A 27,978-nucleotide genomic window follows, 5' to 3' on the forward strand; every position below is an offset into this window, starting at 1 on the left:
CCTCCCCAGGCCCAGCCGGCCTCCCCCTCCCCCCTGCGCGCACGCCCCGCCTGGCAGCTGGCGCCCCGGGCCTGGGGCCGCCGCGGCGAGAGGGGTTTGCAGCGAGGGCGGGAGCGGGCGAGCCGGCGCGCAAGGGAGGGAGGCCGCCCCCCGCGCCCCTCCTCCTCGCCCTCCTCCGCGGCCGCCGGTCCCTCCTCCCGCCGCCTCCCTCCTCCCTCCTCCCTCCCTCTCTAAGACATCCCCGCACGGCCGGGCCGCCGCGGCCACCTTCCCTGCCCGAGCTGCAGATGTGGCGGAGCGGCCGGGCGCCGGGCGGCCGTGCCAGGGGAGCCCGCGCCCCGTGAGCCTCGCGCCCCGGCCCCCGCCCGCCCCGGCCTCTCCCCCGCTCGCCCCCCACCGCCCCCGACCGCCGGAGCCCGCAGCCGGGAGCACGACCGCCCCCGCCGCCGAGGTAGGAACCCCCGGGCGCGGCGCGGTGGGGACGGGACTGGGTGGGGAGCTCGCCTGCCGCGCAGGGGCTGCGGGGCCGGGGGGCCCGAGGGCCCCGAGGGTCGCCTCCCCCTCGCGCGTCTGCGCCTCGCCCCGGGCCATTGTGAGCCCTCGCCGAGGCCCCTGCATTCGCTTGCTCGCTGGCTCGCGCGCTCCCTCCCTCGCCGGCTCCCTGGCCCCGTCCCTCGGTCTTTCGGTCTTTCTCCTCCCTCCTTCCCTCCCTCGGTCCGGAGGCCGGGACGAGCCGTGGCCGGGCCCGGGGCCGGCGCAAACTTCAGCGGGGAAGTTGGGTGGACGCGGTGGGGGTGCGCTGCGAGGTGAGAGGTGGGCACCCGGACCCTGGGCTCGAAGTTGTCTGGGGCAGCAGGGCAGCCGCCCCTCCCCGTGGCTGCGTCCGAGCTGTTGCTAGTAAGGGGTTTGGAAGGTGCCTCCCTTGTCCCGGAAAGTCTCCCTTCTGCTGTCTATAGCACGCCCAGGAAGGGCCAGGATGGGGGCGTCCCTGAGGGTCAGCACTGAGAGCTGAAATCCTGTCTAGTGTTTGGTTCTCTTCTGCCCTCTGGGTGGAAGCAGGTGAGGGCCTGGCAGGGTGGGGAGGGCAGGGGTATCCAGAAGTACTAGAGGGGGTGGAAGAGGGGGGTGAGGCAGGTGCATCCCCGGGGAGGGAGATGCCTGTGCCGCCTGCTTCTTGCTAGCCCCCTGGGATGGGACTGGAATCCTGGCTGGCACCTGGAGGCTTTGGCACACTGCCCTGCTCAGCAGGGTACTCAGGCCACAGCAGTGCAGCATGCAGGCTGTCTGCCTGTCCAGGAGGGCCCGCCCAGCCCAGCCAGAGGGTGGCCCTGGGAGCAATGGTTACAGGGAGCTGCCTGGCCCTGCCCTGGGGCCTGGGAAGCTGGAAGGGATACTGGGAGGAGCCCTGGGCCCCCAGCCATCATAGACTGGGATCTTGGCTCTGGAGGGAAAGCTTGACACCAAGGGGGCAGCCAGGCCAGGAGGGGACTTGGCCAAAGCCTGGGCTCCTGTGGGTTTTGTCTGGTCTAGGGATACTGCCTGAGCCATGGTGCTTGAAGCTGGCACATTGAGTGGTAGGCAGCCATCCTGCTGTCCTGGCATCCTGGAGGGAAGGTGGGGCCCAGCTGGTGCTTGGGAAAGACAGCATAGAGACCCTGTGCTCCTCCAGGGCTTTCTGAAATCCCCAGCTCAGTGAATGGAAAGTGGCCCCTTCAGCCTGCCCACCCATCTACCCCTTCCCAGGCCCCATTCTGGTGCCACAGTACCACAGCTGTCCCAGCCCAGCCCGCACATCCCTCCCTGGTGACCTCGGAGCCCTCCCCCTCTGCTCCTCCTTCTCCCCTCTGGGCCCAGGCTGGGCCTCCCAGCTGGCCCTGACCCACACTGGGGGAGGGGCTGCACCTGGGGGGCCCTTCCCAGTACACTCCCCTTGAGGCACTCCAGCCCTGCCCAGCCCATTTCTCAACCCAACCCCAGCTCCTCTCAGCCCTGTCTGCAGCCAGCCAAGCAGGAGTCAGTGATGGCGTTAGAGCATTGGTTTTTTGGGTTGGGGACCCCTTGGAAGCAGCCCTGTTTTCCTTAGCCTTTTCCCCTCCCCCTCCTTTCCGGAGCTGCCATTAGTGCTGACCCCCTGACCCCCTATGCCTGCCCGCCCTTCCCTGTCTGTGACCTTTGACCTTTGGTGTTAAATCCCTCCAGCTGGGGCTCTTCAGCCCCTGAGTGACCCTGGCCCAGGCCCCCTGGGGGGCCTCTCCCTGCTCCTGGCTCTTAGTGCAGGGACACCTGCCAGTCCCTCCCTCACCAATAGGGAGGGGGTGCCCTGGGAAGCCAGACAGTGAGTCACCTCACTTCCAGGCATCACTGCTTTGGGGTCAGTGGCTTTTGGGGATTTGCTGGAGTCAAGCCAGGGCCTGTAGGGTGAATGGGAAAAGCCCCTGGCCTGGGAGTCTGATGTTCTGGGTTCAAGTCTTGGCTCTGTCACCAATTTGCGGGGGCCTTGGCCCAGGTTTCTCCTCACTCTGGGCCTCAGTTTCCTCATCTGTAGAACTGAGGGGTCAGACAAGGTGAGCTTCCTGAGCTCCAGAGTCCAAGAGAAAACTGGGCAGGCGGGTATGGGGAGAAAGGAAAGGATAAATCCAACAAAAGCCAACTCTCAATTATCCGTGGGTGGAGCCAGTATGAATAACTGGATGCCACAGACATCCCAAAACCTCATTTTAAACAATCGCGTGAACCGCTTCCCCCCCAAAGCTTTTGTTTCTGAAAAGCCCAGCTGTGAACGGGTAGCCATGGCCATTTCTTCTGCCTGGGCTCCCCTTGCAGGGAGTACAAGTTGGGGACCAGAGGGTAAACTGGCTGCTGGAAGACAAAGTTCTGCCAGGCCCCCTGCTTGGGCCCTGGAGTGGGACTAGACTCTACCTCTACCTCCCCAAGCTCCTTTCCATCTCCTTTCCTGGCTTGGCCTTGGCTCCAGGTTAGGTGGTCTTCTGGCCACCTAACCCTTCCAGGGTCTGCTCATTGGTATGGAAGAAAGAATGTTTGCCCCACAACATTTTTCCAAGTGCATTTCTACCTACCAGGCTGAATTTCCCACTGGGTGAGAAGGGCGGATGGAACCAGTGCTGGGCAGAGTTTGGGGCAATCCCAGCATGAGAGAGGGGGGGTAGCAGCTGTGGCTAGGGGACCAGATGTTGAGGCTGGGGCCTGCAGAACTCTTTGGGAGGTGTGCTGGGGAAGACTGCCACTCCTGGCTCGCCCCTGCAGCTCCACAGGCCTCCATAGGTTCTGCATCCTAGGGGAGGCCAAGGAGGCCCCTTACCCAAGTGGGAAATTTGGATTTTAAAGGAGAGGCCCTGAGTTGGATGGGATGAGTGGGGGGTGCTGCCTTTTCTGAGACTGTAGAAAGCTCCCCTGGATCCCTCCTCTACTCAGGTTATGGTTACTTTATCTTTCACAGATGACAGAGGCCAGAGGGGACACCTGAAGGTACTGGGGGATCCTCCCTTCACCCAAAAGTGCCCTTATCAGGGTTGAGGGCCCTCCCTGGTTGTCAGGGCTATGTGCTAAGCAACAAAGGAGCCTCTCCCGAGCTGGGCGCAGTGGTGCACGCCTGTAATCTTAGCTCCAGAGGCTGAGGCAGGGGGATCATGAGTTCAAAGCCAGTCTCAGCAATGATGAGGTGCTAAGCAACTCAGTGAGACTCTGTCTCCAAATAAAATACAAAATAGGGCTGGGGGTGTGGGGATGTGGTTGAGTGCCCCTCAGTTCCCAGTACCCTCCCTCCAAAAAAAGGAGGCTCTCCCAGATGATGAAGGGATCTCAGGAGCCAGCTGAAAAGATACAGCATTCCTCCCTCTGCCTCACTGCCTCCTCTCAGGGCTGTGAAGGGTCCCCAGAGATTGGCTGAGGTCTCAACTTTTACTGAGGATTCATCTTTTTTTTTTTTTTTTAACATTTATATTTTAGTTGTAGGTGGACACAATACCTTTAAATTTTTTTTATTTTAAAAAAATTTTTAGTTGTATATGGACTCAATGCCTTTATTTGTTTTTGTGTGGTGCTAGGATCGAACTCAGAGCCCCACACCTGCGAGGCAAGTGCTCCACCACTGAGCCACAACTCCAGCCCCCTTTATTTTATTTTTATGTGGTGCTGAGGATCGAACCTAGTATCTCACATATGCTAGGCGAGCACTCTTCCTCTGAGCCACAACCTTAGCCCGTGGGGGTTCATATTCTAGGGGACACCAGAGCCAGATCGAGGTGGGACATCATCTCTGCTCTAGCCTATTGCTAGCCCTGGGTGTAGGGACTATGGCCCTAGCAAGGCTCATGGGACATGGCTGCTGGCCCCTGGGTTTCTGGGGTGTCTGCCTAGGGTCCCACCTGGTAAATCCTAATTCAGATGTGCCAAGGGTGGGCACTGGATATTTTCAGCAAGCACCTCTAGTGCTGATAGGCCTCAGTCTAGCCACTGTTTCCATCCTAGGAACAGGAAAGAACTCACCGATGATGAGTGTAGAGTGGGGGAATCTTTCACAGGGGCATAGCCTAGGCAGACCCAGGTTTCTCTCCTCTTCCAACTTGGTCCTATAAGCCTCAGCTATCTCTCCAATTAATAAAGTTTCATCCTTAGGTTCCCAAGCAGGACAGGAGGTGGTATACTGTGTGGGGGGAACACTTTGTAAGGATCCCTGGAAAAACATCCAACCACCACAAAAGCCTTCCACTGGCCTGGTGAACTTTGCTGGGGCCTGCATCCCTCACCTGACGCTGCTGTGTTAACCTGGTGGAGAGACCCACATATCCCCAGTTAACAGAGGAAACTGAGGCTCAGGATGGAAAACTGCAATGGGCATGTGGGCCTGCTATGGCTAGGGATCCTGGCAGCTAGCTACCCTGCCTGTGAGTAGCAGGGCCCTTGCTCTGGAGGGAGGTTGACCAGGTGACTGTGTGCCCTGGTCCCCCAGCCTGTCCTTCCCCTGGAGGTGTCTCATCCCCAACCCCACAACTCAGCTCCAGGCCTCTCCACAAGAGATGGGAGGTCGGGGGCCTGGCCCTCCTCCCCCTTCCTGCTCTGGGGCTCAGGGACCCTCCAGGACAAGGCCTCCGGGAGCCTCCTTTACAGTTGGTCCCCAAGGAGTCCAGAAGTCCAACCTGGGAGGCCCTTCTGCAGTCCTGTGATTCCTCCCTCTAAGGGTCTCCAGGCTGGGCAGTCTCTGAGGCCGTAGCTCTGGGTCCATTCTCCCACCCCAGATGGAATGGAGGCTCTGGCTAGCTGGTGGCAGGTTGGGAGGGGCCTGAGAAGCATGAAGATGGAAAGTGATTCCAGTTGAGGGACTTCCCATCTGGCCCTGGTGGGGGGTTGGGTGTCTTCTAGTGCCCTGTGGGGGTGGCTATGTGGGCCTTCTATGTCCTGTGTCTTTGCTGCCCAAAGAAGCCAGGTGTAGTACCCATATGGGAAGGGGCCCAGCCTATTGGTGGGACATGTATATGCACCTGTTCTCTGGCCTTGGCAGATAGGACCTCATACCCAGTCCCTGGTTCCCTCCTCCTGTGGCTAAGGGTGGTGGGAAGCCAGTGGAGGCCCCAGGAGACCCTTGAGGCAACTGAGTCAGACCACGGCTGGGAGCCTCTAGAACAGTCCTGCCCTATGGTCAAGGTCCAACATGGGCACAGTGTGCCCCACTGACACTATAAAAGGTGTGTGGGGGAAACTCAGGACCTTAGGAATTTGGGGGTTGGCTTGAAGTGACATGAGGTCAGGGAAGATCAGAGGGGAACGAGGGCCTAGGGCTACTTGGCCTTGACCCCTGAAATATCAGTTCAGCCTAAAATCCTTCCCAACTCTACTCCTGGCCCCAATTCACTGCAAGGGACTGATGTGAGGTAGATGTGTCCATAGGAAGTGTCATTCCCTTGTCCCTATTATACTGTCACTCCCTTATCTCAGACTGCCTGGGCTACTTCTCCTTGGGCCTTGCCCTCTTTCATCCAGAGCCCCACTGTCCACTGCCACACCTCCATGCACACTGACCCCAGCTGTGATGCCCCCTACCCAAGGCTGTAGGGTCCTCCATCATCTTCCCTGTTCAGAAGTCCCTCCCGCCCACCCCAACACAAACTATGTGTTGCAAACTATGCATCAAGGACATAAACTGGTTGCCTTGCTTGGTCTTATGGACCTTGGGACCTGCCTAATGTTTTTCCTTTTGGAAGGAAAAGGATGGGATAGTTTTGGAAGCTGCCTTATCTTCCAGATTTGCTTTCCACCCCGAGTAGGGGAGGGGGGAGAGCATGGGGTGGAGCCTGAGGTTGTTTGGTGCCCTGTGGTACCTGGTCTTGCCTGGCTATCTGGGGCTCTGGGCCAGGGTCAGCTGGGAGTGGCAGGAGATGAAATGCAGGAGCTAGGCCCTTCCAGTCATCCCAGGTGACCAGGGTGATCCTGCCCCTTGTCTAGGTATTTACCTGAGTCCCTTGCCCCAGACAGAATGAAGAGACATTCGTGTTAGGGGACATGGCCCTGCTTCTAACCTTGACCTTAGGAAGCCACTTCCCTCTTTGAGCCTCAAGCCCTCACATACCTTTCTGATGGGGAGACAAGAAATGAATCTACTCATTTGCTCCAACATCCACTGAGGACCAAGTGCTTGGGAGAGGGAAGAGCAGGTGCAAGGATGTCATGTGAGGTGGGTGACTGTGATGTTCTAATGCCAGTCCCACTCCAGGCCAGCTCCATCCTTTCAAAATGGGGAAACAGGCTTGCATCACCAGATCAGGCCTGTTTATTGACCATGGATCCCAAGGACTTCATATTGCGGCCCAGTTCAGTCTGGGGGCAGGGGCCATGGGAAATGGGGCAGCAGTTTATGGGTTAAGGTCTTCCCTTTTTCATCCTCAGTGGACTTGGGGCTGCCCAGGGCCCCAGAGGTATTCCTACCTACTCCAAGTCTTCCTTCTTAAAAGGAGGTTCTGAAAGTTAGATGCAGGGAGGGGATACCTGAAGATAAGGGTCAGGAGACAGTGCACAGGACACTTCAAGGACCAGGCACACTCAGCATGCTCAAGAGCTGGTGACTTTATGGCATTAGTGATGCATTAGCAAGTGCCTGGACCCAAGCTGTGTGCAGCAAGTAGCAGAGGACCACTGTTGGGTGAGGCACCCTGTCTTCAACAGGGGCACATCCCCATTCAGGGGGCTCTTGGGCAACGGGAAGAGGCTGAAGCCAGAAAGGGTGAATCAGGGAAGACTTCCTGGAGGACACAGGCAGGAGGGAAGTGACAGCTAGAGACTTGGAAGTTGTGAAGCAGGAGCTGGCACCTGAGAGGCCAGCCATAGGCTCTGGAGAGGCCAGGATACTGAGAAAGGGAAGAGCTAAAGGGGCAAGCCAGAGGACAGGAGACTCTGGGATGAAAGGGCAGGTGACATTCTCCTCTACAAAGAGAGCACTTCATGGCTCCCCAGTCCAGCCCTTTCCTATGGGCCTCTTCCTCTGCTGCCTTTCCTTGGGCTCTGGAGTGAGGAGGTGACTCCCTGCTGCACTGCTGTGTTCTCTATGACCTTGGCAGTTCATTTGGAAATCGGAGAGAATACTGCCTCATTCATGGGGCCTCCAGGATGAACCAGGATGGTCCCCAACAAGGGCAAGGGACCCCATACTCCTGCCCCGAGACTCCTCACCCCACATCCATGACTGACTCAGATCTGCCCCCAGTCCTCAGCAGAGCAGCATACCCCAACGCCGTTTCTTCACTGCCTATGTGTCCCGGTGCCCTTAAGGCCCGGTTCCATCTGACTTCTCATGGGGCACCTGGAACCTAGCAGAGGGCCTGGTTTGGAATGCACAAATGAGGCGGGAGAGAAGGGCCAGAGTCCAGAGACTGCCTTACCCCCTTTCTGCTCTCCAAGTTGGCAAGTGCAATTGTTCAAAGTGGTCTGCCTCCAGGGTGATGAGAGAGGTGGGCCACAAACACTGCATTGGTGGGGTTTTGCCTGGGACTTGCAAGGTGCCTGGGGGTTTGGGTCTGCCTGCAGCCAGGTTTGGTTTGGGAAGCAGTTTCCTTTCCTCTGGGGACCAGACCTCCAACCCGCTAACCCTAAGCAGAGGCTCCTGAGTCTTGGTTTCTGAGACTAGAGCAGGTTACCTTCATGTGTTGTGTGTGCTGTTTGTGCACAGGTGTAACATATGCATGTGCCTGTATGTCTGAAGGCCGGGGTGGGGGCGGGGGAGTTGTTCCCATTCACCTCCTATGGGATTCTGCTCAGTGTTTGTGCTGGCCCCAAAGAGCTCTGGTGACTGGCCCAACTCAGCCCGCCCACCAGGCAGCAGTGCTGCCCATGCCTGGCCGTGTTGGGTGTGTGTCTGGCTCCCCTAGTGTTGGCCCCTCCCAGGGATTTGGGCAGCCTGGCCCAGCCCTGCTGTCCCCTCCCTCCTTCCTTCCCAGCCAGGCAGGCGGGTGTGGGGGCTGCTTGGCGCTTGCCTCTGGCTGAGGCCCAGGTGCAGGCGGTGCTCATAGCCCCATGCACCCCCCACAAGCTGGGCAGACAGGAAAATACCAGACATAGTTGTGCAAAGGTGGCTGCAGGCGGGCAGGCAGCAGGGGGTGGGGGCCACCAATAGAAGCCTGAGCCACCAGGACATGGTGAGGCCATTGTGCCAGGCTGGCCCTGTAGCATATGTCTGTATGAGGGTGCACGTGTGTGCTGGGACTCCCCTAGGCCTGGCATCACCCTCCCAGTTGGCAATGGACGAGGAAGTACATCTGGTGTGGGGCTGGTGAGGGGCACAGGGGAGACAGCCAGCATGCCTTCCAGCTGTAGCTCCCCAGTTACTACATGAGGCACCCCCTGCCCAGGGCTGGAAATGAGAATCATCAGGGTTACTAGTTAGTGGCAAGCAGGGGGACAAGGCTTGACCATCATCGGGATGCTTGAGTTACCAACCAGGAAACTGAGACTCGGAGTGATAGGGACCTGACTGAGGCTTCACAGCCAGAGATGCCACAGGGGCTGCAACCAGGTAGCCTGACTCTGGTCACGCAGCATTCAGGGTTCCTGGCACACACTGTCTTCAGGTGCTTCTTAGCTGGGCACTTCCCTGAAGCCCCCATTACAGAGGACAGAGTTCAGATTTGGCTGGGCCACCTGGGTACCCCTTGTATTCCCATTGGGGTGGGCTGCTGGCTAGGTACCCTTGTGGGATAGGGAGGGGCTGTCTGTAGAGTCAGAGGTTTCCCAGGGAAGGCTAACCCCAGGGCCTTCCAGGAAGTGCTGCCTTCCCTGGCCCCTCTCCTGGGACTTGCTGGGCCCGGCCTCTGGACAAGCCCCTCCCTTAGGCCTGGGAGGAGGTCTGTCTCTGGCTAATCCAGGCTTTCAGTACTCAGGCTCTGGAAGGTGGCTAGGGCCTGCTGTGGTCACTCCACAGGACAGCAGAGGCCCAAGGCTTTCTTGAGGGGTAAAGATCAACCAGTAGCTTTGGCAAAGCCAAGATTCTCCCAGGTTAGGTTCTCCCCCCAACTGTCTGTGGGTATAGAGCCGAGAGCCAGTCCTGCTTTGAGCACCCTACAGCTCTAGACTGCCAAAGGCTGGGTACTCAGCAGTGGTGACAATTTATATGACAAGTTTTACTAAGTACCTACTATGTGATTGGCCCTGTTCTAGGTGCTGAATGTGTCATACTGATGGGAAGCACCAAGTCAGGATTGGATATGTAGCATTGCCTTGCTTTCTCCCCAAACCTCAGGTGGGATCCTGTTACTTTTATCATCATTCCACTTTATTCATGAGGATGGAGAGGCTCAGGTGACATGGGAAGGAAGTAGCAAGGCCAGGTTGGGGCCCCAGGTGGTCTGCTCCATATTTGGAGCCATGGCCTTCTGCCTGTCAGAAAGGGAGGCCCTGCCCCTGCCTTCCAGCCCAGGTGGCTGGGCGGCCTTCTAGGGTGGAGCTCTTGGCTAGAGCAGGGAGCCACAGCCAGTTCCCAGGAATGTGGGGCTGTGGGGCCGTTTGCTTTGGCAGCATCTCTGCCTCCAGTGGGCCTCCCCACCCAGGTCTGCTCCCCCTGGTGCCCACCCACTGCCTTCTCTGCCGCCCCTTCTCCCAGGCTCTGCACTGAGACCCCACAAACCCCTTGACAGGGAGGGGGTGCCTGGCCTAAGCTCTTGGTCTACTTCTTCCACATCCATGAGCACAGGAGAAAGTTTTGTCACTGACAAGCCACGTGACCCTGGACAGGCCCCTTAAGTTTCTCTGAGCCTCAGTTTTTGCATCCAAGAACTGGGGATGAAACAGCACCTGCTGTAACAGGTGCCTCCCCTCTGGCCTTCCATTTCAACATCTGTTAAGAACAGGGTGCCCAAGCTGGACTTGCCACAGCTGACCAAAGGGGCAGTATCAGGACTATCCCAGGAATAAGGGGTACCCCTCAAGTTGCTCTTGGCAACACTGATACACTGGTGGTCACTCACCTGACCTACGCTGCTGTAGGGTGAGTAGGGAGGTTTCCCTAGTTTAACAGAGGGCTCTGTCCTCTCTGCTTCTGCCAAGGAAACTGGTCAAGTTAGGCTGTTTGTCAGTTCGTAGTTCCTCATCTGTCACGCCCCACTCTGTCCAGTACAAATAACCCCCAACCCACCCTGCACTTCTGCCCCTCCAGGCTCAGGGCAGGAGGGACTTTATCCAGAGCCAGTTCTAGCAGTCTTCTGTTAGCCTGGTGACCTTGAGCCTCAGTTTCCCCACCGGGGTCGGGGCCTGCGGTTGGGAGGGTGGGGATGGAAGCACCCAGACCCGCCCTCTGGGGGTGGCAGTAGGGTTTACCGGGCCAAGCGCTGCAGCTGGGGGCCGCTGCAGCTGGGGGCCGTCTGCTCAGGACTGCCGCGGGCGCACAATAGCAGCCATTGTCTCGGCCCGGCCGGCGGGGGGCCCGCCCAGCCCACCCTCCGGGTGACCCCCGCCCCAGGGTGGGGGAGGGCCGTCCACAGCCCCCGCCGCCCCGGTGGTCCCTGCGCCGCCCCCGCGCGCTTCCTCCTTCGCCGCCGCCGCTTCCTCCCGCTCCCTCCGCTTTAATTAGTTCCTTTTGCAGCTGGAGAAGCCGCGCAAGGCCGGGCCGCGCGGCCTACCCCGCGGGACGTCGGCGTGGGAGCGCCGCGCGCGTCCCCGGCCGCCCTGTGCTAGCGCTGCGAGCCGCGGCTGCGGGTCGCTGATCGCAGCTCCACGCCGCGGGAGCAGGGCGCGAGGCGCACGCCTTCCAACGCGCCGGGAGGTTCCGCGGGAGGGAGGTGACCCGCGGGTCGGCACGCTCCACCCCGCCACTTCGGGCCCTGCACCTCGCCACCTGTCCGAGAGGGATGGGCTCCTGCCTCGGGACCGCCCCGCCGCGAGGGAGAGACCTCGAGGACAAAGCGGCCCCGGGTCCACCGCTGGCTAGGCACGTCTTCTCTGAGCAAGGCAGGCGGCGCTCCGCCCTTCCGAGGGTCATCGCGCCCCGCCCCCCCATGCCTTAAATCAGGTGATGGTGTGGCCAGTGCAGGAGGTGACGGGACTCGAGGCATTAAAGAGAGCAGGAACCAGGCTCTCCTTCCTGCGCTTTTCACCCATCCCTGGAACAAAGAGCAGAGCCAAGCCGGTGCCTGTGGATGGGGGTGGGGGAACACTTTGAGGTTGGCCAAGATCAGAGCAGGAGTGGGGTTACAGGCCATCTCCCTAGGGGGTAGGTCCCTGCGGAGGGAAAATTCTAGGCAGGCTCCTCTTGGATGGGATTGCTAGGAGGTGAGGGCTTTGGGATGGCTTCTTCCTTTCCCAGGAGCAGGAGGTGCCTGGGCTGAGTTCTGTCTTCCATAGGAATGAGCCCTTGCCTCCCTGGGTAGAACTCAGCACCAGGATGGGGGGGGGGCTGGGCCTGCTGATGGGGGGACTGTGCCCCCCCATAAAGATGGCTTTTCTTGGGACCTCCCCAATTTTGAGACAGGGAACCAGTTTTAAGGCAGGTTCAAAGAACAAGGTGACCCAGGGCCATGGCTCCTCCCACAGCTCCCTGGGAGGGATGGAGGGGACAGTGGGGCAGGTGCCAAAAGATGTTGCTTGGGCATCATTGCCAGCGAGAGTCAGCATCCACTTGGATTCCCAGCTCCCCAAACATTATGCCTGTGTTCCCTTCTTTGGAAGGGTTGGGGTGGAGGTGAGGGACAGGGGCTATGGGGAGGCCTGTGGCCCTGGGCCAGCAGAGGGACCAGGCCACCAGCCCTTCCTGGCTCCTGAATTCTTAATCAGCATAAATATTTACTTCCTTCCTCTCCTTCCAGGCTCTCAGCACAGAGGAGCTTTGGGGAGGTTGGACTGGGCCTGTGTCTAAAAATAAACAGGTGGAAGGACAGGCAGACACAGACAGAGAGACATAACTAGGGAGGTGGGGGTCAGGCAGAGGACAGCTCCCTGCTCAGGGAAATGGAGGAGGGGACCCAAGGTCATCCATCACTGCCACCTACCCACCTGCAAGCTGGGATCTAGACCTCCTGAGGAGAAGGGTGGTGCTCTGGTCCCACCTCCTTTATATTGTTGGGAATGCTTGATCTGTGTATGGTAGGGGGTATGTGGCACACATAGATCTGACAGCTCCAACAGGGACAAGTCACAGACCTGGGTCTTGAAGCCAAGAGTGGCCCACCCATGCTCTAATGATGCAGGCCTCGGAGGGGTGGACAACTTCTCTATGCTCAGAGACTCCATGTTAGCCATGCATATATTGTAGGATCTGGGGATTTGTCCCAGCAAGCAGGGGGTCTCAAGTGAAGGAAGGGACTATTTCCTGTGTGCTTGGGGAGTCTCTGAATAAGCTTTGAATTTGTAGGAGGTAGAGGGAAAGGATGAACTGCATCGAGTGGGTGAAGTTGCCAAGGGGTCTTGGTCTAGAGAAGGGATGAGAGGGGACGTGGGGGTTGTCATCCCTGTCCTATTCCTGAGGATGTTCCAGCAGCTCTGAATCCCTATGTGCACTAGCCTCACCACCATCCTGCCTCCCCAGGACACAAATTTGGGTGCAATTTTCCAGGTGGTGGCCCACCCACCATGTCCACCCTTTTGTATTAAATACAGCGAGTGACAGGATCTCATGTTAGTAGAGATTTACAGGGTGCACCAGTCTTCATGAACAAAGGCCAGGAAACAGTGGGAGTGTTTTCTCTGTGTGTAAAGACTGCTGCTGGGAGAATGAAGTGTTGAACTTGGAGGGATGAGCTGACAGCTTGGTCAGAGGATCCTGAGTCCATTTATGTGAAAATTACACCAATGAGAAATTATATGAAAATTATAGCATGAGATATATAATAGAAGAGCGTTATCACCTTTACTGTATGTGGTTTTTATGTACTGAGCTGGTCTGCTCCACCAGCCCAGCTCTGGCCAGCCTGACCACAGTCCCCATCTGCCCCCTGGTGGCAGCCCAGAGCCCTGTGGCTCCCATTGGCTTGTGGATGCCTCTCCTGGCCCCACCTGGGAAGTGTCCCCAGTCCCTTGAGGCCAAACTCTGCATTACTTGCCTGAGACTTCCCTATCAGCAGGGCTGGGCTCCCTTGGAGGTGACAGAGCTACTTGCTGAGAATAGACAAGGGTGGGCACAGAGGGGACACTAGCATTTGATTGCTGAGGAATATCAACTGGCACCTTGAGGACACTCCTTGCCCACGGCCTGCTTCTAGGTCTTCAGACCCAGACCAGGCAAGCTCCCCCTCTCAAAGAAATGACTGCTGGGGGGTGGGGGGCTGGGAATATAGCTCAGATGGTAGAGTGCTTGCCTCGCATGTATAAGGTCCTGGGTTCAATTCCCAGCATCACCAGAAGAAAAAAAAAAAAAAAAGAAATGACTGGTCAGAGGTCTGGCCTTGAGTCTCATAGTTCTGCCACTTCTCTTTGACCTGAGGCAGTACCTCTAAAATTCAGCATTCATGGCAGAATGGAGGCCTTGAGCCTCCCCCAAAACTTGGAGGAAGTAGGCGTGGAACCTCTGAATAGGTGGTTGGTTCTTTCCCTAAGAACCTAGGGTACAGCTTGAGGAGGAGCCTGGGGTCAGAGTCACAGTACAGCTTCTGTCCTTCCCCAGGTTCCTGCCTAAAGATCAGCTGGGTGCCCCCTTCTGCCTGCTATCCCCTCCAACGCCAGCACCCCATCACCATGCACTCCTTGGACGAGCCGCTTGACCTGAAGCTGAGCATCACCAAGCTCCGAGCGGCGAGAGAGAAGCGGGAGAGGGTGCTGGGTGTGGTCCGGCACCGCACTCTGCAAAGGGAGCTGGGCCTGGTGGATGATAGCCCCACACCTGGCTCCCCAGGCTCCCCACCCTCAGGTACTGCACCAGGCAGGGTGGGGGACTTGCACTTGACCGAGCATTGACAACAGTAAGAAGAGCGGAGGTGTGTCCACCAGAGCACAGCCACAGCCCCTGGCGTCTTCCAGTTTAGAGTGCTACCCACAAGTTTGTCCATTCATCCTCCCAACAGTTCAGTTTTGAAGGGAGCAGAGAGCTGAGACATAGAGCCAGGGTTCAAACTGAGGGCCCTGGGAGAATTTGGTAAGGGGTTTCAGAGGTCTAAAAGTAGTAGCATAGGTCCCAAGATCTCACCTGGGCTTTGAGGTGTTGAGGTTGGTCAACCAGGGAGCCAGGTGAGTTCAAGTTCTTTTCTATTATTCATCCTGTGTGCCAGACCAGTCTCCTCTATAAAATGGGTACTTCCTCTTTCATCCCACTTTGTCTTACACAGTTGGCTGAGCGCTCAGGGTGATGAAAGTTCAACAGCCGACAGTATCATTACGTCTGTCAGATGTGCGGGCTACTCCCACAGTCCTCTGGGGGGCCTAGCTGACATCTGCTCCCCACATCACAGTGGGGATCCTGAGGTGGTAGGACCTGGCCCACCAGGACTCTTGACTCCAGCATCTTGAATCATGCCTTTCCCTTAGGCTTCCTGCTGAACCCCAAGTTTCCTGAGAAGGTGGATGGACGCTTTTCTGCAGCCCCTCTGGTGGACCTCAGCCTGTCACCACCATCTGGACTGGACTCCCCCAATGGCAGCAGCTCACTCTCCCCCGAGCGCCAGGGCAATGGGGACCTGCCTCCAGTGCCCACTGCCCCGGTAAGAAGGGTGAGGATTTTGGAGAGGTGTATTGGTTTCCTGGGGCTCTGTAACATTATTCTCCCACAGTTCTGGAAGCTCAAGTCTACAAAGTATTGGCAGAGCCATGTTCCCTTGAAAGCTCCAGGGAACAATCCTTTCTTGCCTCCTTGGCAGCCCTAGTCTGGTACCCTTATCACCTCAGTCTGCCCCATCTTCACATGGCCTTCTTCCCTCTGAGTTTCTGTGTCCTTATCTTCCTCTCTTTTCTTTTATAAAAACACCAGGTACTGAATTTAGGCTACCCTAATCCAGCAGGACCTCATTTTAACTTGATTACATTTGTGAAGATCCCATTTCCAAATAAGGTCACAAGCACAGGTACCAGGGATTAGGACTTAAATCTATCTTTTTGGGGGACAACATTCAGCCCATTCCAGAAGGGGACAGAAGGGGTCTGGGTCTGCAAGGGGGTCTCAGGAGGGCACTGACCAGCTCTCCCCCTTGCCCTTACTCCCAAGGACTTCCAGCCACTGCGATATCTGGACAGTGTCCCCAGCTCCTTCCAGTTCTTCCTACCCCTGGGCTCTGGGGGGGCCCTGCATCTGCCTGCTTCCTCCTTCCTCACACCCTCCAAGGACAAGTGCCTCTCGCCAGAGCTGCCCCTGCCCAAGCAGCTGGTGTGTCGCTGGGCCAAGGTGAGTGGGGGCCATGAAGAGTGGTATGGGGCCCAGGGCAGGGGCCCCACACAGGCTCAGAACCCTGCCTGGCTCCACAGTGTAACCAGCTCTTCGAGCTCCTGCAAGACCTGGTGGACCATGTCAATGACTATCACGTCAAGCCTGAGAAGGACGCAGGGTACTGCTGCCACTGGGAGGGCTGTGCCCGCCATGGCCGTGGCTTCAACGCCAGGTGAGGGAGCAGGGGCAAGGGCGGGAGGAAGGGGCTAGGTCTTCAGCAAGCTGAGCGTGCCCCTGTGCCCTCCCTGGAGCAGGTACAAGATGCTCATCCACATCCGCACGCACACCAACGAGAAGCCGCACCGCTGCCCCACCTGCAATAAAAGCTTTTCTCGCCTGGAGAATCTGAAGATCCACAACCGGTCCCACACAGGTGAGAGGCCTGGTTGGGGGTCTTTCCTACATAGGAGAGCTGGGCAGGCTAGGGACAGAAAGGGCAGGCACCCAGCAGGCAGGCAGGAAGGACTGGGCCTTAGCAATGAGGAACAAATCTTATTGATCATGACCCTTTCAGAAGGCCACTTGCTGGGGGAGCCCTTCGTAAGGGTCAGACCCCAACATACACTGAGCATGGACACAACTTCCTGTGTCCTATCTGTATGATCTGACTAATAGCTAGCTACCTCAGGACAGCAGAGACTGGGTCTGCATTGCTCCCTAGTCCCAGAGCCACAGAGCCACAGCCAACTCTTATTCACAGAACCATAGAACTAGTTTTACATTGTCTAATCACCATTAAAAAGAAAAGAAATAGATGACATTAATTTTTAAGTTTTTATTTTTTAGTTGTACTTAGACACAATATTTTTATTTTTATTGGTGCTGAGGATTGAACCCAGGGCCTTGCATATGCCAGGTGAGCGCTCTACCGCTGAGCCACTACCCCAGCCCCAATTATATATTTAATTGAATCCAATATATATAATATTTATTTTTTTTTTTTTAGAGAGAGAGATAAATTTATTTACTTTTTAGTTTTTGGTGGACACATCATCTTTATTTTATCTTTATGTGGAGCTGAGGATCGAACCCAGCGCCCCGCGCATGCCAGACGACCGTGTTACCGCTTGAGCCACATCCCCAGCCCCAATATATATATTTAAACTGTTACCATTTAAATCATTTCAATTTAAAAAAAAAAAAATCAGTAAGACACTGAAAATCCTTACTTCAGACAGTCTTTGAAACCTAGTGTGGTGTTTCTTTTTCTGGTCTATAAGTCACTCTCACAGCACATCTCTACCTGGACCAGCTGCGTTTCAAAGGCATAGCAGTCAGCTGGTTGCTGTCCTAGCCAGTGCAGTGGTAAAGGCTTAGTAAATAACACTAGTGAGCCCACCTAGAGCTACATAACCTCCAAGGTGGAGTTCTGCCTGCTTAAGTTTACCAGCTGCATGGGGCAACCTGATGGTATACAGCAAGGCCATCGCAGAGCTGGGGCTTAACCAGGTTGGGTTCTGCCTGCAGCAGCCAACTGAGTCAGCTCTTGTGTTACATTGCTGGGGATGCCTCCCAAATCACAATCCTTGATCTGAGAGATCTGGGCCTGGGGAATGCTGAGGATGTGGGTGGGAATATCTGAGAGTAGGGCAAGATCCCCTTATGTGGCCTACCCCTGCAGGTGAGAAGCCCTATGTCTGTCCCTATGAGGGCTGCAACAAGCGCTACTCCAACTCGAGTGACCGCTTCAAGCACACTCGCACCCACTACGTGGACAAACCCTACTACTGCAAGATGCCTGGCTGCCACAAGCGCTACACAGACCCCAGCTCTCTGCGCAAGCACATCAAAGCCCATGGCCACTTCGTGTCTCACGAGCAGCAGGAGCTCCTGCAGCTACGCCCACCCCCTAAACCACCACTGCCCACCCCTGACAGCAGCCCCTATGTTAGTGGGGCTCAGATCATCATTCCCAACCCTGCTGCCCTCTTTGGAGGCCCCAGCCTGCCTGGCCTGCCCCTGCCCCTGGCCCCTGGCCCCCTCGACCTCAGTGCCCTGGCCTGTGGCAATGGCGGGGGTGGTGGGGGTATTGGCCCTGGGCTGCCAGGCCCTGTTCTGCCCCTCAATCTGGCCAAGAACCCACTGCTGCCCTCTCCCTTTGGGGCTGGTGGACTGGGCCTGCCTGTGGTCTCCCTCCTCACTGGCTCCGCTGGCGGCAAGGCAGAGGGGGAGAAAGGGCGTGGGTCAGTGCCCAGTAGGGCCCTGGGCACAGAGGGCTGCAAGACTCCCCTCGAAAGGACGGAGAGCAGCCGCTCCCGGCCAAGCCCCGATGGACTCCCCCTGCTTCCAGGCACTGTGCTGGACCTGTCCACAGGCGTCAACTCAGCAGCCAGCAGCCCAGAGGCACTAACTCCTGGCTGGGTGGTCATCCCACCAGGCTCTGTGCTACTCAAACCAGCTGTAGTGAACTGAGCCTGCTTACCTACCTACCAGCTATGACAGCTCAGCCAGCAGCTCTGGGCCCCACCCTGACGAACAGAAACTCTTCTGCGAAATAGCAATAATGTCCTACTGCCCTGGGGCCTGGTGGTCTGTGCTCCCTGGGAAGCTGCAGTCCCAGATGAGTTGGGCAGCAAGGATGGTGCTAGAAGGTCATTGTTGCCTTCCCAGGTCCCAAGTGAGGACTTGGCCCTGACCATGCTCTTGGGTGCTGAGGCCTTGCTCACCCTTAGGCCCCTGCCCCACAGCTTCTGAGGCCCTCTGCCCATCCTCCACCAGACTCTTAGTCCTTGGTTTCCCACCCTGGTGCCTCCTTCATCCCAGGGCCAACTTGAGCAGGTTGTCTTCCCTCACTTGCCCGCTTATCAGCCACAGAGGCCAGCAGCGACTGCTTCCCAACACTGGGAGCAGGCAAAGTAGCATCTGCCCTCCTGCTGGTCCGGACCACCCCCAACTTCATGTGATGAGCTGTGAGGAGCCCCCACGGGGCCACAGCACCCCTGCAGTCTCACCCTAGACCCCTTTCCCTCTGGCCTACCCCCTGGAGGGAGAGAAGATAAGATGCAGACCCTGGCTAAGCCACAGGAAGAAGCCATGCTGTTCCCCACCCACCCCTATGACAAGGTGCCTTCCTGCTCGCTAGAGAAGGGAGGCCTGCTTGGTCAGCTGCCGTCATCCCTCATTCAGCCTGAATCAGACTGCACTGCCAGAGGGCCAGCAACATTCCCAGGTGAAGGGCCAGCTGACCACTCACTTGCCCCTATACCCTGGAATGATCTGACTCAGGCATCCTGAGCGTATGGGAAACATGGAGCCAGGGAAGGAAGGTGTCAGATGGACAGTCCTCGTGCTAGGACTTAATCCAAGCCCAACAGGCAGGGCCAGACCAGGCTCCATCTTGGTCATCCCAGCTGGGACTGGCCTCATGGAGATGCCTACAGGGCACTGGTACTGAGGCAAGAGGCAGCTTCTGGTCTTAAGGCACCAAGACAGCATGCAGGGGAGGAAGTAGAGGGAGCTTTCTGGCCATTGACTGAGGCCTGGGTCTGTGGGAGACTGGGCAGCCAAGCATGGCTACGGGAAGGCCCAGCCCCTCTGCCTGGGAAGAGCTGGCTGGAGGAAGGAGCTGGACTTGGGATGTTGTTGCCTCTGGCTTTTTCTCAGTTGAGCCTGATCCTAAGAGACTCCCACTCAGCCAGCTCCCCTAGGGTCTAGCTACTATGCAGGGGCAGAGTATGCCAAGGATATAGGATATTGATCCCACTGCCCAATCTCCAGAAGCTAGGCTATCCCAGCATGTCCCACTCAACCAACCCTGGGCCTTTTGTTCCCTTCCTGCCAGCAGCTGGGAGCTCTGGCTTCTAGAGCACCTTTGTCACTAGTCTGCAAAATGGCCAATCCTCTCCAATTCCCCACCCATAGAACAAAAGAGCCACCAGATGGCAGTGGGGTCCTCCATAGCCCTGTGGTTCCTCTGAGCAGTTCTGATCCCACTCTTTCCTGGACTGCCCTTCTGTCCCAGAAGGGTCACCCTGACCTGGCAGTCCCTGCTGCTGGTCTTAGAACCCCAGTCCTGACAGGGCCTGGCCATGCTGGCTCTGCCCCTTGATGGGGCTGTGAGCAAGGTAGAAAGGAGCAGGTCTCCTTTCTTTGGGTCCACCCTGGACCCAAGCACCCCCCCTCATCCCTGTTAGGGCCCTAGGCCTTCAGTCCCTAGCTTGGGGGATGTATGGTTTGACTCAAGCCCAGGAGCAGAGGAATAGGGCACTGGAAGGTGACATTAGCTCAGCATGTGATTGGTGATAGACCAGGCTTGGAAGGGCCAGTATACTTTTCGTTGTTGTTGGTTTATTGTTGCACATTCCAGGATATCAGTATTTTAACAGGTTCTAAGTGCCTTTCTATTGTAGCTTATGTTTTTCCTCCTCTTGGCTCCATTGCTGTTAGCATAGAGTTTAAAAAAGAGATAAGCTAATGACTATAACAATATATTCCTCCATGTGAGAGGAAGTTTATAAAGAAACAATAAAAGTGAGTTGCAAAGATGGTTTCTGTGTCATGAACATGCTAGGAACGGGGCTGACCTTAGACTGTCTGGCTCTGTGCTCAGCTTTGGGGTCTCCCAACTATATTACCTAAAGCCCCTGATCTGGGGTTTCTCTTCAGCCTTTAGGTGCCAGCCTCAATGTGAGGCTGAAAGCAGGTCAGCCCAGCCGGGAACTGGAAGGAAAGAAGCGTGAGGGTTGGGTTCTGAGGAGCAGAGATGGAAGATTCTGGACTAAGCATTACAAGGTTCAGGTCCCTAACCTGCTATGACTGGTGAGCCATGCCTTGGTCCAGGGATAGGCTGGCCAAGGTTCTCCCTCAGTCATGTACGGGAGCATTCTGCCCAGCTCACCAAAAACATCATATCCAAGCCTGGGCCAGGGGCTTTCACCCTGAGGGTGGGGCAGGAAAAGACCTGTGGGATGGTAATGGGTTTCCATCTGGCAGGATGCAAGGGAGGGAGGGGAACTAGGTGCCATGGGAGCAGGAGCAGCTGTGTGACCCCTCAGCCAGGCTCTTACATGGTGGGACTGCTCAACAATCTCACCACCTGAACCCAGCTCCTGAGGCTGTTAGCTGTTGCCCGCACCCCGCCCCCCCCCCCCGGGTCCCCAGCAGAGCCCTACAATAGGCAGGAAGAGCAACTGGCCTCCTGGAAATGGGATACATGCACAGGAGAAACACGGAAGAAATTTATTACCAAGCTATAAGTTAAGAGGTGGCAGGGAGAGGAGAGCTGCATGGTCACGTTCTGGGCACCTGCTCTTTCTCTTTCTCCTCTTGGGCCTGGATTCTGAGTTCCTCATCCAGGCGCTCCTTTGCCCGGACAACCTGGAAGGAGGTGAAAGATCAGGGCTCGGCAGAGCCTCTACCTTTTGCCCCTCACCTACAGACAGGATTCTTCATTTCCTGGCTCAGGCTACCTTTCTGGAGGGCAGCCCTCCTCCACAGGAGCCCTAAAGGCTGGGTTTCTGCACCAGTAGACCAGTGTTGGTCTGGTACATACCACCAGTGGCTGCTCCTGCTCCTTCAAGGTCTGAATGCTGGGAGGGCCACTGTCCCTTCAGCTGAGCCCTACAGAACTGAGGCAGCCAGAGGAGTGGCAATTTGAGGGGGTGGGTGTCCTCTCTGAGGCTAGAGCACCAGGGAAAGGCCTGGCATACCTCACTACCTGCCAACTCCCTAACTGCCAGCTGCCCTGCCAGGGGTCCCAACTGAGGAGAGGAGGTATGTGGCTTATCCTTCTTGAAGAATCAAAGAGCACTTACCTTGGATTGTAGGTAGAAGGAGCCGCCCACGGATTTATCATTCACCTTAAATAGATGTTCATAGTTCTGCAGGGGAGAGGAGACGGAGAGCAGACTGCAAACTCTGAATGAGACACCAGGAGAAGCTGACGATAAGGGAAGTTAAAGGGCCTGACCTCTACACCCCGTATGCCACACTGTGCAACCCAGGAGGCTGCCATGACCTAAAGGGGCAGAGACAGGACAGATGCCCATAGAGGGACAGCTTGACTGCTACTACCAACAGCTCTGCCTCTGCAACTGCCCTGCCTGGGGCCTAAAACTTAACAAGCAACAGTGGCTTCCTCAGTGGGAGTCCCAGCTGGCTTCAGTCAGACCCACTGCACTTACCCACTTCTGCCAAGCCTCCCCTACCCCAGTCTTACACCCTTACCTTCTGGACCTCCTCGGGACTCAGTTTGGAGACGTTGAGAATCTGCTGGGCCTCCTGAAGACTGAGGCCAGAGAGGTTGGATGCAGCTGCAGACTGGTGCCCAGCTCGTCCCCGGGCATCAGCTGCGGCTCGGCTGGCTGTGTGGACACATGGGTGATCGCTCAGCCCTCCATGGCCCAAAGCTCCCCCTGAGCCTTCCGGATGGGTGGCTCACCCCTGCCAGGTGGCACAGAGGAGACATACAGGAACAGAATTGGCCAGGAGTAGCTCTTCTCCAGGACTGGTTTCTTTTGGGGGAGGGGGCAGGAAAGTAAGGACAGACAAGCCTTACTGGAGGACAAGGTCTGACCATCAAGCCTGGGTTATGGTCCCCTACTAGATCATAAGCTGACCTAGTCCTCTTCTCCCCCTACCTCTGGTCCCAGGGGCAGAGCAAATTGGGGCACTTTAGGATATGGGGACCAGGCGGAGTGAAGCTGTGGTCAAGGGAGGAGCAATAGTTCTGCTGGGACCTGGCTGCCCAGCCAGCACCCAGACCATCAAAGCAAGCTTGCCTCTAGTGACACTAAAATCAGAAGCCAGTAAACATTTCCTTACAGGGTCAGATAGAAAATATTTTAAATTTGGTCAATTTCACCTGCATTGGAATTACTCAGCTCTCCCTGATAGCAGCCAGAGGATGTGGCTATGTTCCAGGAAAACTTAATTTACAAAAACAGATGGACAAGTGGGCCAGTTTGCCAGCTCCTGACCAGGATATTCACGTTAACCAAGTCTCACTGGACATAAACCTCTCTCTCACATGGGAAGGTCCCAAAGTCTGGCATTACCCCCTACCACAAAAGAGTGCCCCAAGCCACCCAAGCCACAGAATGCTTTCTCGTGGAGGGAATCACTGCATTCATGACCAGGCTGAGCTACCAAGAAAGATCTGACCTGGGCAGAAGCTCTCAACTCAGGAGAGAGGGGCCCATGCTTACCTGCAAACTCCTGCCGCAGGGCCCGAGCAAAGGCTCTGCCTACCACCTGTACGCCCATCACAATGATTTGGGCCAGGTACTTGGCCTGTGGGCAGAATAGGCATCTGGTTAGAAGGCTGCATTCTCAGGGTCTGCAAAGTGGGGAGTCTGGAGATGGCTGCTGAGGAACTGAGAGTATGGTGTATAGCACTGCAGCCACAGGCCACCTTCTCCAAAGTGCCCTGATAAAAAGCTTCTGCTTGGGGTGGCTTCAGATACTTACTGGAGTCTCCAGAGGCAGACTGGTCCCCCTTGACCTTCAGGAAAGTCAGAGAAAAACCAAAGCAATGTGGCTACAGGGGATGGAGGGCACTGACGTTAGTAAGAAACACTGTGGCCTGGGATCCAGAACACAGGGACAGTCCCAGACCTGTTACCAATTCACCCTCTATCCCAGAACTGACAATGACTCTTCCTGTGCTTCTCAGATTATCTGGTCCAACCTTCTTTTTTCCAGTGGGGAAATTCAGATCCATTCTAACCATAAAGTCCTATGACTTGGAGTTCATTCCATTCAATACAACAAAAAGTTACCACAGGTCTATTTAGAATATATAGTCTCCAGCTTCAGGAGCTAAAGGCCCATTAGGAGGGTAGTTAGACAATCACAGGAAGGACCTTTTGATTATCAAGAGTAGGGCTAGTTCATTTGTTCAGCCACTGGTTCGCCTACTCCTTCAAACACTAGCCAGAGTCTACACCACCCACTGCACAGCATACACGGAGCCTGGTCCCTGTCTTGAGCTGGCCACATACTTGCATGGCCTGGCATGGAAATCAACTGCAGCACAACAAGGTTATACAGACCCCAGACTATGATTCAGCATGCCACAGACATACCTCACTAAGACACAACCAGACGCTCAGTCAGTAGAGGGAACACTGAGGAATGAGAGAGGTTCTGGGAGAAGATGGTGCTTCTCCTGGGCTAGGTTCTGAAGAGCAGATAGAATCATGATGCGAATCTTAGGACTCTGAAGCAGAGGAACAGGGTAGGGGAATAAGATACATCCTGGGAGCAGCCAGAGATAAGAACAGAAAGGCATATGACATGGGAAAATTTATAGACTATATTGTGACATGCAGATTATCATAGACAACATGAATAAAAAAATGATCCTATGTCCATGAAATGGTACAAACAGGGTTGCACAGAGGACACAGGAGGCTGCTCAAAATGGGTTAACAGTGTTCATGTGGCAGAGTCAAGTAAGTTGCCCTTTCTTCTTTGTACTTTCCTGTGGTTAGAGTTCCCCTTGGTCAGCAAGTACTGATTGAGCTTGTGTGCCAGGCACTGTGCCAAACATGTTCTATTGTTTGTGCCATATAATCCCAATAACTCAAAGGGCTTAGTGACCAAGGACAGGCAGCTAGTACTTGAGTGAGGGAGAAGGAACCCAGAGCTGGCGCTATGTGACAAGGTAGCTGCGGGCTGCTGCCTCACAAAAATCCCAAGATAAGGCAGGGTGACTAAGCAAACTGATCCAGAAGCCAAAGAGGGGCAGGGGCTGTCAGATTCCAGTGGAATTCGGACTCCAGAAGTGACCTAGTTTGGCTTTCAAGGCCTTGTCCTTCCCTAACAGAAGGGATGTGATTATGGGCCATCAGGGGAATGAATAAACACAATTTGGTTTGCATTTCACAAGTAGGTGGAAATTTCATAAGTTCTGGATTTCATACAAGAAAGTAAAGCCTAAAGAAGACCCTCATGTAATCAAAGGCAAGATTGCAGCCAGCTGTACTGGAGGTGTACGAGGAATAGCAGTGTGCTTGCTGACTGTGTAATCTCACCTGTCTTCTGTCCTCCTTGCCTAAAAGCTACAGGCTCTCAGGTGGAATACTGGCCTTGCATGACAGGGCAGTCACTACCTCCAGAGGTTCCCTGAGCCTGAAAAACCCCTTAGGTGATCTCACCTCCACCCAAAAGCCTCTGTCCTCTGCTGCCAGAGGCTTAGCATAGTCTTGTAATCACTGGTTACTTTTCTGCTGAGGCCAATGACCATTGCTAAATAATGCACATTAAGAGGAAAGACTGGGCTGGGATTGTAGCTCAGTGGTAGAGCGCTTGTCTTGCATACGTGAGGCACTGGGTTTGATCCTCAGCACCACATAAAAAATAATAAATAAAATAAAGATATTATGTCCATCTACAACTAAAAAAAAAAAAGGCGGACAGCTGGCTATACCTCAGTGATAGAGTCCTTGGTTAGTATGCACAAAGCCCTGGGTTCAAGCTCCAGTACCCCAAAACAGAAAACAAAAACACCAAGGCTGTAACTGGGAAACTTCCCTAACCATGTCCTCCATGTTTTAAATCAAAGTTGTGCTGGGTATGGTCGCACATGCCTGTAATAACAGAGACCCAGAGGACAGAGGGATTATAAATTCAAGGCCAGCCTCAGCAATTTAGCAAGGCCCTAAGCATGTTAGTGAGACCTGTCTTGAAATAAAAAATAAAAAGGGCTGGGGATGTAGCTCAGTGGTTTAGTATTCCTTGGTTAAATCCAAGTACCAAAAATGAAAAAAATAAATAAATCAAAGTGGCATGGTAGCCTGTGGTTCTACTGTCCAGAACTCTCTACAACTGCAGGGAAGGCAGGATTGGCCCACAAAGTTTCAGCAGCTACCCTGGCTGGTGGAGGGAGCTGGATAGAGGGCAGACGGAGGCCACCAAAGTTCCTGCAGGGTCACCTCCTACAAACCACTGGGGAAGGAGTATGGTATAGTGGTAACAGAAGGCTCCGGGATCACCTGTGGCCAAATCCTGGCTGTGTGGCCCTGGAAAAGATCTCAATCCCTCTGAGCCTATTTCCTCACCTATAAAATGAGGACAATGATAGGGCTGTCACAGAGATTATATAATGCCTATAATGTGTCTGGCATGGACCTTAATAATACAGTAGGTGATCAGTAAGTGTTGCTTTTCATTAACTACTGCTGTTTCACAAAACTTGGCAATGGTTAGACAGTATGGAGTAACAAAGTTTATAATAAAGCAGTTCATTTGATTCCTCAGGGGTGAAGGCTGCAAAATGCTGTATTCCCCAGGGAGCCAGGAAGCAGTTAGGGAGATACTTAGACTGGAAACCTAACTTTGCTTCTCACTAGTTGGGTGTCCCTGGGCAAGTTACTCAACTTCTCTAAACCCTGTTTTCTTATCTGCAAAATGAAGAAAAGAATACATTCCTTATAGGAGAGTCATAAAGCCATAAAGGAATGCATGTAAAACCAACTGGACACACAGTGGCAGGCCAAAGCAAGAGTTCAACAGCTGGCTTTACTTCTGGGCCAGACCCAGTTTGGTGTTAATGGTCTGGCAATCAGGTGGTGCTGCCAACTCTCATCCACCTATTCCAACCCAAACATTCCCTGAACACTGACTATGGGTCAGGCCATGCTCACAGCTGGGGATTCATGGTGGGCAAAGTTCTGGAAGCTGCAGCCACTGCAGGTGATCCAAAGTGCCACCAGATGAGGCCCCTCCTGGAAAGACCTAAAACAACCCATAATACACTGACTGATACTTGGGTCTGAAAGTCCCAGTGAAGACCAACCATTGGCAATCAACTTCGGGTCAAGCAGTAGGCAGACAGCAGAGGTCAGAGCCACAGGACTCCAACCTGGGACCCACAGCGGGCAGCACATAGGCTTTTTCTTCTGTAAAGCAACATGGCAAATACAAGACCACAGCCCTGAAGTTAGGGCAAAGTACCACAAGTAATATTAAGGAGACACTCAGAAATAAGGATTATCCCACTAAAAGTACATCAAGAAAGGAGCTCAGCTTTCTGACAAATGTGCTACATTCCTTCAAGGCACAGCTGCAGGCCCTCAGGTTGGTGAGCAGACTGCCACTAAGACTCACTTCCTTCTCAAGGACATGCTGAGCTAGCAAGGGGGCTCTGGTCACTCAGGGCCTCTACAAACAGCTGCTGGTATCACAGCTAGGCAGGAAAAAGGCCAGGACCACAGGGGCCCAGAGCCCAATCTGCATTTGAATGAATGTGGCTGCCCAGGAATGGACAGTTAACCACACCACCCTCAGCTGCGCTTCAGACAAGGCTGGAGTCTTATACTCTATGCTCCCAGACAAGGTTTCCAAATGCCTCCTAACCCCTCAGCTGGGGAAGGGCTCTGGCCATTGCCCAATACACACACCGTTCTCCACTTGGCATTCACATCTCTCCATCTGGCCTCAACTAACTTCTCCGCCTTATTCTCCCCTTCCCCTCTCCCCATAATGCAAATGCACCCTCTACTCCTAGATCAGTTCTTACACTTTTCTTCTCCACGTGTGCTCCAAATTCCTCCACTTTGAATATCTTCCCTCCTGACACTGTCTAAACCCCAGCCCTGCGGGAGTCGCTGGACGTCTAACAGCCCACCTCCGGTGGGAAACTTTCCCAGCCTCCTCCTATCATACTTATCCACAGCATTTTCCTTTCCTACGGATACAGTCCCTCAAGTCATCGACTGGCGGATACCAACTCCGCGACCTTCAGGGACGGTGCTCAGGAACCTGCCTTTTCAAAGTTCCCGGGAGGCCTCCGTGGAACAGGTGTGCGCATGCCCCCTCCGGTCGCCCGCGGCGGCTCGCTCTCACCCGGCTGAGCGGGCGGCGACGGCAAGGACCCGCGCGTGCGTCAGCCAGGTGTGCGCTGCCTTCCGCCGGCGGCGTTTCCCGGCCGCCCCCCCCCCCCGCCCCGCTTCCCGCCGCACGCGCGCCCTCAGCACGGCCGGAGCCCCATCACCCTCCCCAGCCTCCCTGTTCCGGCGGCGCGTCCCGGGTCTCACCATTGCGACCGCTCTGCCTCGGGGTCGCGGACTCCCGCTTCCTGGCCCCGCCGCGCCGGCTCAAGGGCTGCCGGCGGGTCACAGGTTAAAGGAAACAGCAAGGCGCGTGCGCGAGGCCGCGCTGGGCATGCGCGTTACCTCGGCCCGGACGGAGCGCTG

At 55.7% G+C, this 27,978-nt stretch overlaps 2 protein-coding genes across 5 annotated transcripts; one reads left to right on the top strand and one right to left on the bottom strand.

Moving 5' to 3' along the window:
- The first annotated feature begins 366 nt into the window (after positions 1-366).
- Positions 367-20,323, top strand: Glis2 (GLIS family zinc finger 2). 3 transcript variants are annotated; one of them, XM_046444289.2, is made up of 7 exons: positions 367-451; positions 14,093-14,335; positions 14,950-15,122; positions 15,623-15,799; positions 15,880-16,013; positions 16,093-16,214; positions 17,463-20,323. In XM_046444289.2, exons 2-7 carry the CDS (start codon positions 14,164-14,166, stop codon positions 18,251-18,253), a joined length of 1,569 nt encoding a protein of 522 aa, XP_046300245.1. In that variant the 5' UTR covers positions 367-451; positions 14,093-14,163; the 3' UTR covers positions 18,254-20,323. The 3 variants fall into 3 exon arrangements, with proteins under 3 accessions (XP_046300245.1, XP_046300235.1, XP_046300227.1); XM_046444279.2 differs by having other exon boundaries at positions 368-451; positions 16,096-16,214; XM_046444271.1 differs by lacking the exon at positions 367-451 and adding an exon at positions 9,675-9,742.
- Pam16 (presequence translocase associated motor 16) lies at positions 20,109-27,971 on the bottom strand. 2 transcript variants are annotated; one of them, XM_046444313.2, is made up of 6 exons: positions 27,820-27,971; positions 22,987-23,071; positions 22,007-22,143; positions 21,595-21,660; positions 21,027-21,157; positions 20,109-20,500 (listed from the first exon to the last, which is right to left on the bottom strand). In XM_046444313.2, exons 1-5 carry the CDS (start codon positions 27,820-27,822, stop codon positions 21,071-21,073), a joined length of 378 nt encoding a protein of 125 aa, XP_046300269.1. In that variant the 5' UTR covers positions 27,823-27,971; the 3' UTR covers positions 20,109-20,500; positions 21,027-21,070. The 2 variants fall into 2 exon arrangements, with proteins under 2 accessions (XP_046300269.1, XP_046300259.1); XM_046444303.2 differs by lacking the exon at positions 20,109-20,500 and having other exon boundaries at positions 21,005-21,157.
- Positions 27,972-27,978: the final 7 nt, after the last annotated feature.

Source organism: Marmota monax, unplaced genomic scaffold, assembly GCF_021218885.2.
Source record: "Marmota monax isolate L192 unplaced genomic scaffold, Marmota_monax_Labrador192_F-V1.1 WCK01_AAM20220418_F8-fsc00035, whole genome shotgun sequence".
Classification (NCBI taxonomy): Eukaryota; Metazoa; Chordata; class Mammalia; order Rodentia; family Sciuridae; genus Marmota; species Marmota monax.

Coding starts and splice junctions, on each gene's coding strand:
- Glis2 (XM_046444289.2), top strand. CDS start 14,164: ATGCACTCCTTGGACGAGCCGCTTGACCTGAAGCTGAGCATCACCAAG. Junction 16,014..16,092: donor GGCCGTGGCTTCAACGCCAG/GTGAGGGAGCAG, acceptor CCCTCCCTGGAG/CAGGTACAAGATGCTCATCC. Junction 16,215..17,462: donor CCACAACCGGTCCCACACAG/GTGAGAGGCCTG, acceptor CTACCCCTGCAG/GTGAGAAGCCCTATGTCTGT.
- Pam16 (XM_046444313.2), bottom strand. Junction 21,661..22,006: donor GTCCCGAGGAGGTCCAGAAG/GTAAGGGTGTAA, acceptor TCTCCCCTGCAG/AACTATGAACATCTATTTAA. Junction 21,158..21,594: donor CCTTCTACCTACAATCCAAG/GTAAGTGCTCTT, acceptor ACCTCCTTCCAG/GTTGTCCGGGCAAAGGAGCG.